At 42.9% G+C, this 8579-nt stretch overlaps 1 protein-coding gene and 1 pseudogene across 1 annotated transcript; both read left to right on the forward strand.

The window, feature by feature from the left end:
* Positions 1 to 316: 316 nt before the first annotated feature.
* LOC121298376 lies at positions 317 to 8141 on the forward strand (annotated as a pseudogene).
* Positions 4678 to 6404, forward strand: LOC121297849 (acylamino-acid-releasing enzyme-like). The gene is made up of 2 exons (XM_041224388.1): positions 4678 to 5648; positions 5987 to 6404. The coding sequence occupies exons 1-2, from the start codon at positions 5568 to 5570 to the stop codon at positions 6269 to 6271; spliced, it is 366 nt and encodes a 121-aa protein (XP_041080322.1). The 5' UTR covers positions 4678 to 5567; the 3' UTR covers positions 6272 to 6404.
* Positions 8142 to 8579: the final 438 nt, after the last annotated feature.

Below are 8579 nucleotides of genomic sequence, written 5' to 3' on the forward strand. Positions count from 1 at the left end.
TTTTGATGCCAAAAAAAAAAAAAACCAAAAACTTGAATTATAGGAAAACAACTGTAGATAACCTGGTTGTTTAGTTACCACGTAGTTCACAGTATGAATAGAACATATTACAAAGCTGTATACCTGATTTAATCCATGCACTCTGTGTGTGTGTTTGAGTATACACTTTCAGTTTCTCCGCAGCTGCAGGGGTGATATGCTCATTCCGCTAAAATTACACAACCATCCTTGCCAGAAGCTCTTGGAATGCTCACTAGTGCTTTGAGAATCTTCAAAGCATTCAGGCTGTACCATGATTTTCAGATTAACCCAGTGAAAGCACTCAGCCGTCAGGATCACGATTGATTCTATTAAGAACAGAACTCTCACTGCATGCCTGGATGTTCTTAATTCTTCACAATATGTCATCACTAACCCAGAGGAGATCACCACCCTGTACAGGGAGCACAGCCGCTTTCTCTCCCTGTCCAAAGCCTATGTTGGACCAGTGATTACTTCTCAGTATGGAGGCAAATACAGCAACATCTACACAGGTGCAGTACCTTCCTCTCAACAGCGGCTGCAGAGTTTATAAGGGAAGTCTTTGAAATCCATTGCAATAAAATAAATTACTTTTGTTGCACTGTTTTGTGAAAGTAGTTTTTGAAAAGGTTCAAACAAATTGAAGGTTGATCAGACTATTTTGGGGTTTTTTACTGTATTGCATTAAAAAAATGTTAAGCTGAACTATTAGTATTCATACAAAATCCAGATATGTAACAGGATCGAAGTAAGACTCCTACTGCATAGCAGTTTCACTCATGCCAGGCTTTATTACAAGCTTGATTAGCCACAGTGTATAGGTAGCCAGCTCAGGTGTGTCATGTTAAACTCATAGTAAAACCAAGAATGGATCAAGGTGCTTGCAATGGGAGTCTTATTTCCATCTCTGATGTAACACTTACTGTTCTGTATGCTTTACAATTTGACTATTTAATGCAGTAATTATAAGGACAATTACTTGCTCGATGCCCATATAATGTACTGAATCTTACAATATGTGACAAGTGATGGCTGACATCAGAAAAATTGCTCTGTCTATCTCACTATGCTAGTCCTTGGAGGGTGCTTTTGTAGGGCCAATCCTGTGTATCGATCTTCGTGTTCCTGTCCTGTTTTCAGAATGGAGCCAGCGGGATTTGGAACGCATTGAGAACGTCAAGTTCTGCAGGCAGTACATCGCGTTCCACGACGACAAGACCATCGTCTATTCTGGTCCGTCTGGAAACTGCACAGAGATAAAGGGAGAGTAAGCGCCTCATGTGTTTTTAAAGTTCCAGTGTGAATTTTCAAAGTCAGTTTTGGGTGAAATCCTGCCGGATGTAGCCCTGTGGTTTCCTGTTGTTTCTGCACTGTCCTCTCAGTGATTGTGTTGATTGTTGACCCCGTAGGCTGCTGAGCAAAGACTCCCCATCAGGAGCGATGAAAGCTGCCATCAGGGAGTGCAGCACCAAAGGAGAGGAGAAACAGTTTCTCGAGGTAAACCCTGCACTGGGCACTGTTCTAGGCTTTTCTGGTAACAAAAAAATATGAATTACAGCAAAATATGTGAAATTTCCAGCTACCATTTAATCTATCAAATGAAATTGAGGTGATTAATGTCTTTAGAGAATTGTATTCTGACTATTTACAAATAGTTTACAGGTTGTTTATTTCTAGGTCTTGTTTTTCGCCAATCAGCAGCACATAGTGGTAGCTTTGAAATAAATAAACCTTTGTATTTCCCTAACCTGGTCTGCTGTGCTGTTTTCTACCTCCTCACAGATCTGGAGCAAGAACTGCAAAGTGAAAAGCATCAATCTGACAGGACTGAAGAAGCATGGCAAACTCTTTGAAGACAGTAAGGGCCCACATATCAGATATTAACAAAATACTAGCTTAGCAGTGTAATGCTTAAATAAAATAAACAGTAACAGGGAGGGAGGTGAGGCGGCTGCACACATCATAACTTCCTTTGTTGTCCTGTGTGCTCCAGATCAGTTTGGATGCCTGGTGTGGTCTCACTCAGAGACCCACCTCCTGTATGTGGCAGAGAAAAAGCATACAAAGACATGCTCGTTTTTTGAGATGGAGTCCCCGGAGCTGAGTGGTCTGGGGGCTGAGGTAGAAACTCTGAAAGCCGACAAGAAAGACGGCATCATCAAGGTAGGGTTGGGTGCAGACCTGATGAAAATTGACACTGGTCAAGGATTGCCACAGCCGTTCTGCTGATTAAAAACAAGCGATGGTATGGTTGACCGTGGAATTACTTGAGGTCACTGTACAGTAATTACTTCCATTTTACTTGGATGGATGCCCACCCTGAGAGGGACGGTGGTTAAGCTGATAATACAACTGCAGGTCAGCTACTGTGCCCCAATAATCCCTAGTGGATAAACTAAAGATAAATCATCAACAGATTATAAACAATAAGCAACCTTTAGAATGGTAATCTTTCAATACTTCTGTCATCAAACAACCTCATCAGATACCTTGTCTTTTGAGTTTGTTCCACAGGGCAATTTCCGCATGGGCAATCTTCCCATCTTTCCTGGCTGCAGTTTAGCTTTTTGTAATGCATCCTGTTTCTGTGCGTTTTCCAGGGGGAGCAGTTTGTGTTCTATGAAGACTGGGGGGAAACCCTGGTGAACAAGAGCGCTCCAGTCCTGTGTGTCCTTGAACATCGAGAGCAACAACACCTCCGTGCTGGAGGGGATCCCAGAGAACATCTCACCTGGGCAGGTGAGCCAGCGCTCCGCTTAATTCATTCCATCATTTCAGAAAATGCTTATGCATCAAGCATTTTAGAGGAAACGCCGCCTGAAGGACTGAGATGGGTGATATTTAAATAAAATACAGTTTGCGTTCTGCTATATGTTATTTTCATGTGCATACTGGAAGTGCTTTAGATACCTTTCTACATGAATCCTCCAGAGGCTGTGTCAGTCCTTTGGATTGTGACAGCAGTGTTTCTGTTGCAGGCGTTCTGGGCTGCTAATGATACCGGGGTTGTCTTTGTGGGGTGGTGGTACGAGTCGTTCAGGCTGGGACTCAAGCACTGCCCCAATAGAAGGTGAGTGTTACAGAGGCTTGTGATCTCTTCTGGGATCCAAAAAAAGAGACTATTGATTCCAAAAACAGGGCTAATTTCCAAAAAGGGGCTATCGATTTTAAAAAACGGGGCTACTTTCCAGTAACGGGCTTTCATTTAATACACAACAGGCTTGTGTGTATGTGCAGATGTACTACCAGCAGAGATTATAGCAGGCCAAGTTTCTGCGTGGATCTCAGTGGTGGTAAATGTTGATAGGGGTGGTGGTGGTGTTATACATATTTTTTAAATTAACAGAGGAGTTAAACTTGTGAGCCAAAATCAGTGTGTTTACAGTTCGGGATCTGTTGTCCTCTTGCTGCTCTGTAAGAAATCAGATTGCTTTCAAAAGGGAGGGGCATTAAAACTGTGACGCCAGTGAAGTGAGTTATCAGGGATTGCTTACGGGGAAACAGGCAGCTAGTCCTACCTGATAGTACGAGGTTGATGATGGACAGGTTTAATACAGTTATAAATAGGTACCTTAAAAGTGCCCTTTTGACAAAGTGTTGTTATACTGGCACTGGAATATATTCTCAAATCCACATTGTTCTGCAAAGTCCCCAGCAGGCATATCTGTTGTGCGCAGCAATCAGATGTTTACAGACTCATGCTAGCAGATCCTGTGTAGGTGGCTGTTAAGTGCTGCTCAGTGTTCTGCTTCTAAAGGCAGTGCCACTGAGAGGGCAAGAGTACTGTTTGTTATTTCCATGTTGCCCTCACCATAAACCCACCCAACAGTGCATGGTTTCTGGATAGCGTTACGCTTTTTCTCATAATGTCATTACAGAGCAGCTGTCCTCAGACACGAAGTCTCAGTCCGGATCAGTGCTGGAACGTCTACCTGGAGTGTGGGGTGTTCGCGCCCCATCAGCAGTGCAGCTGGCTGTGCATGGTCAGTGTGTGCAAGGATAGGATTCCATTCAGTTTTCTCAGGATAGGGGCTTTGAGAATCAGTATCTGTTTTCCAGGGTGCTTGGTTTAAGGCAAGGAATTACTTTTTAATGTAATTTAGCTAGTGTACTGCACTTCATTAGAGGAGTGTCTTGTTGTAATGTCTATAGAAAAAGCTTTATTCTCATCTAATACAAGAGCAAAAAAGTGCTAATGTAATATAATTTTTTCTCCTGTTTCAGTATGACTGGTACACCAAAAAGACATCAACAGTGGTGGACATCGTCAGTAGACCTAGAGAGGGTAAATTTGTTTACTTGCATTTAAAGTAACAATTATTCCATACATTTTAACCATTAGCTACGTAGGTCTCAAATGTGCAGTACTTAAAGAAACACGTGTTATAGCACATGTGTTTTCATTCTAAACAAACTACAGCGGTAGTACTCTAGGTTAATTAGCTGAACAGACTGATTTTGTAGACAGCTGATGGAGTGTAATGTAATTGGTGTCTCCTCCAGATGGCTTCACTGGGATCTACAGCTCCTCTCTGCCTGGGTTCTGCTGGTCGGCTGACAGCCAGCGTGTCCTGCTGAACTCCCCTCAGACAAGCAGGAAGATGAGATGGTTACCGTGGCAGCTAAACATGTTATTGCTAACTGTGGGCCCTGAAGCATAAAGAACCAGCATCACTCAGACTCACTGGAAAACTTGTACCATAGTTATGTTGAATGAATGAATTGCCCGATTGTTTCGCTTCATAGTTAATGAATAACAACTGCACTTTAGGGACATGTTGCTTAATGAGATATTTTGCATGAAGGTGTGCCGATTTATTTTAGTGAGCTATACATTGATATTATGCAAGCAAGGTGTCTCGAGGGGGTGACATGGGAAACAAAAGCCCCTCCTCCAGTTGCATTGCATTTCTTTGTCTCAATACTTTTTGGATGATCGCCGTGGACTGAAAAACAAACAGCTGTGTCATAGTCTGTGCTGAATTGACAGGACTAAGAAACAAGGAAAAAAAATCACCAGATCAGACGCTGTTAGAAACGAAGCACACCCTGGTGGGAGACGTGCGTCTCCTTTTTGATTCTGCATCTGTGCGTCTGTCAGTAGATCATACAGCAGGACCTCCCTGGTTGTCTGATGCCCATGGTAGAAGTCGTCAATGTTTTTCTCTTTTTTAATATTCTCTTGCTAGTTTTGTTTCAGGAGCTGCTTGTGGTGGATATAAACACAGGGGCCGCCAGTGGGTAACTTGGGTTTGTCGTTTGTATTCTGTCAGCCGAACCTGGGATTATTTTAATGTCTTTCCAGGAATGCCACTTCTTAACTGTCTGAATGCGGTGAGGGAACGTGGATGTGGAGGGAACAATTGGAATTGGAGTTGAAAAACACAAATTGAACCGAACCCTGAATGTGGTTGAGTTTGAGCAGGAACATGTTTGCAACTCCTGTTGTAATTAAGTGAATCAATGTGATCTGACATTGCCCTTGGGGCGCTTTGTATTGGTTCACAAGCACTCCCGCTCCTCTCTCTCCATTCTCAGGTTCAAGCATGGGGAGCTGGACACGACTGACCATTGACCTGGACCTCATGGTGGTCAGCTGCTCCTCCCCTAAATGCCCGCCCAGCCTGGTGATTAATAGACACATTACATCATCGTCTTAGTTTGTTTACTGAGGCTTAGTATTGCTTAGGGGTTCCCTGGAGAAACAGCACAATGTGGCAGCTTAAAGTTCAATTTGAAGTCTTCTTATTAAATAAAGGCTGTAATCAAACTAGATTACCGTCTCTATTTTTATATTTCACTTTAGCGTGCTGAATGAAGATTGAAATGTAAGCAGCTGCTTATTAAATAAATAGAGGTATTTAGTGAATTGCAAGCCCTGAAGATGGTCTGTGATTTCTACTGGAAATTCAGATGGTAATGTAGCAGTAATCCCCTCTGGTCTGTCTGTCTCTTCTCCGTACAGAAACTGGGATTCCTCCCACCGGCGGGCTACGAGGCTGTGAGCTGGGTCTCTCTGGAAGAGTCTGAGCCTGTCCCTGAGATTGAGTGGAGGGTGCTGACCTTCACTTCTCCTCTTGAGCAAGAGAACCAGGCATACCATGAGCCAGCTTTACTGCCTTACAATAACGTCCACTATATAGATAGACAAACAGACAGACAGACATTCTATTCTAAAACCAGCACGTTTTTCAGAGAGGAGCACAGTACTACCACTCAGAACATGCGCCCATGCTCCCTCCTGTGCTGAAAGGTGTTTCTTGATGGTTTTATTCTTCTCATTTGCCTTTGCCCTTCAAAACATGACCCCTTTGTTACAATATCATCTCTTTAGTTTCAAATGCAGTGCCATTCAAAGCTTGTATGTGCCCATTTCCCTCGCCCTGACCACCCTCAATTGCCAACACATAGCAAGTCATTTAACAAAGTGAACTGTGTTATTCTGTGTAATTTAAATGTTTTCATTCTTGACAGCCGGCTTGAGTTACGAGACTGTGTTCCTTAAACCAACAAAAGCAAAAGGAGAAAAACTGCCTCTCATTGTGATTCCACACGGTAAGCCTGGAATAAACCATTAGACATATTTACAGTGGTATCTTGGGAGGGCAGCAGGAGTTCATGTATAACGTGTATACAGTACATGACTTCACAATTGCCTCTTGTCATTGATAATGGGGGAGTGGAGCCTGTTTGATGTGCAGGTACAGTCCAGTGGTTCTTTGAAAGTACTGGTCTTCTGCAGTGTTATAGAGAGACCCTGGTTATCTTTCTCCTGCCGTCTCCTCTGTGCAGTACTCAGTGGAGAGCGTCCTAAAGACAGAGTCGCTCGATGAGCAGAAGGTTGCTGTGAGCGGAGGTTCGCACAGCGGGTTCCTGGCCTGCCACCTGATTGGACAGTACCCCGAATTCTACAAGGCCTGCGTGGCCAGGAACCCCGTCATCAACCTGGCCTCCATGATTGGCAGTACAGACATCCCCGACTGGTAATCACAAGCTTTTCGTTTTGTGTTGCAAACCCCTAATGCAGTGGGCAACCTGGGCTGTTCTCAATCTTTTGATTTGCTGTTGAACTGCACAGCTTTTGTTACAACCAATTCCTCTTCCTTGTACTGATCCAGGTTTCTTTGGGAGTGTCTTGTGTTTGTAACTTTCAATGTTCGTGACTTTGTCAACAGAATTAGTATTCGTCAGGCTGTCTTGACTCTGACATTGATGTGTTCGCGCAGTAACTGACTTTCAGCCCTTGTGTTCAAGGTGCATGGTGGAGGCTGACTTTGACTACAGCACTGCCGCACTGCCTGACCCTGCTGTCTGGGAGCAGATGTTGAATAAATCTCCTATCAGAAATGCCCCTAAGGTGAGTAAACAGCCAGCTGTCTTTATTTCTGTTCAGTCTGCAGTTGTTTCATTTTGTATTTAAGTTTACTTTGCAAATATTTTTTTGTGTATTCATTTTAATTTATATTGTGAAACAGCTTGGCGTCTCAGATTTACAAAAAGAAAATGTAATCTAATTTCTGTGCAGGTAAAGACTCCTGTTTTACTAGCTCTGGGAGAGGATGACAAACGAGTTCCCAGCAAGCAGGGAATTGAGTACTACCGAGCTTTGAAGGCGCTGGGAGTCCCTGTCAGGTGAGTGAAGCAACACAGAGAAGGATACACACAGAGAGAGCTACCCTGGAGCAAAACAGCTGCGGACAACTTGTTTGTATAGTTCCTCAATTTGGGTTATCCAATTGTAATGTGCAGATAACACATATTAGAAACTTAAGACAGCTTTAGTTCATTTGGAGGTAAGTAAATTGTGTCTTTTTTACGCTTTAAAAGAATAAGGATGTTTCCGATTATGTGTGTTTTAGGGGCTGCCTTTTATGGATTTCTGTCGAATCGTAAGGTTTTTCCAAAGTGGTCGACACATTTTAATTCGGCACTCGTAATTATCTGCCAATGCTGCTTTTGTCTTTCAGGTTGCTATGGTACCCCGGTAACAACCACTCCCTATCCAAAGTGGACGCAGAGTCCGATGGGTTCATGAACATCGCTCTCTGGATCAGTCAGCACCTTAAGCTGTGACTGCTGAAACCTTAACGATTTTACTTCCTTATGTATTTGTTTCTAGACATGCATCCAACATAGCAGCGGCGTCAATACATGGATACAGCACTTACTGGCTTCATGTACTACAAATGGGGGCTGATTCTGATTTATATTATGCCCCCTGAGATGCTTTGTTCAGAGAAAACTTCAAGTTCTATCTAACCGTTATAATAAATAGAGAATGTACATAACCACAAGGAGATTCTAAATCAAACAGGTTTTCCAAGTAGAGCTAACACACTTGGTTTTGTTGTGTTTGCTTAACAATCACTTTATTGGATGATAAATATTATTATCTGCAGGTTACTAGGTTGCAAAAGACCCACTTACAGTACAAGGCAGGTTGATATAGTACTGCCTTCATTTGAATAGCTTAATTTGAAGAACTGTAGATGTTGCTGTTGATAGCCTTGAGACCTGCAACAGTCCTGTGGATTTGATTTATTATTTCCTTTTTGTTA

The sequence above is a fragment of the Polyodon spathula genome, chromosome 23, assembly GCF_017654505.1.
Source record: "Polyodon spathula isolate WHYD16114869_AA chromosome 23, ASM1765450v1, whole genome shotgun sequence".
Taxonomy (NCBI): Eukaryota; Metazoa; Chordata; class Actinopteri; order Acipenseriformes; family Polyodontidae; genus Polyodon; species Polyodon spathula.

Bases quoted from the DNA above. Each gene is read 5' to 3' on its own strand.
- LOC121297849 (XM_041224388.1), top strand. From the start codon at position 5,568: ATGGGGAGCTGGACACGACTGACCATTGACCTGGACCTCATGGTGGTC. The intron at 5,649-5,986 runs GTGATTAATAGA...TTCTCCGTACAG, and splicing joins CTAAATGCCCGCCCAGCCTG to AAACTGGGATTCCTCCCACC.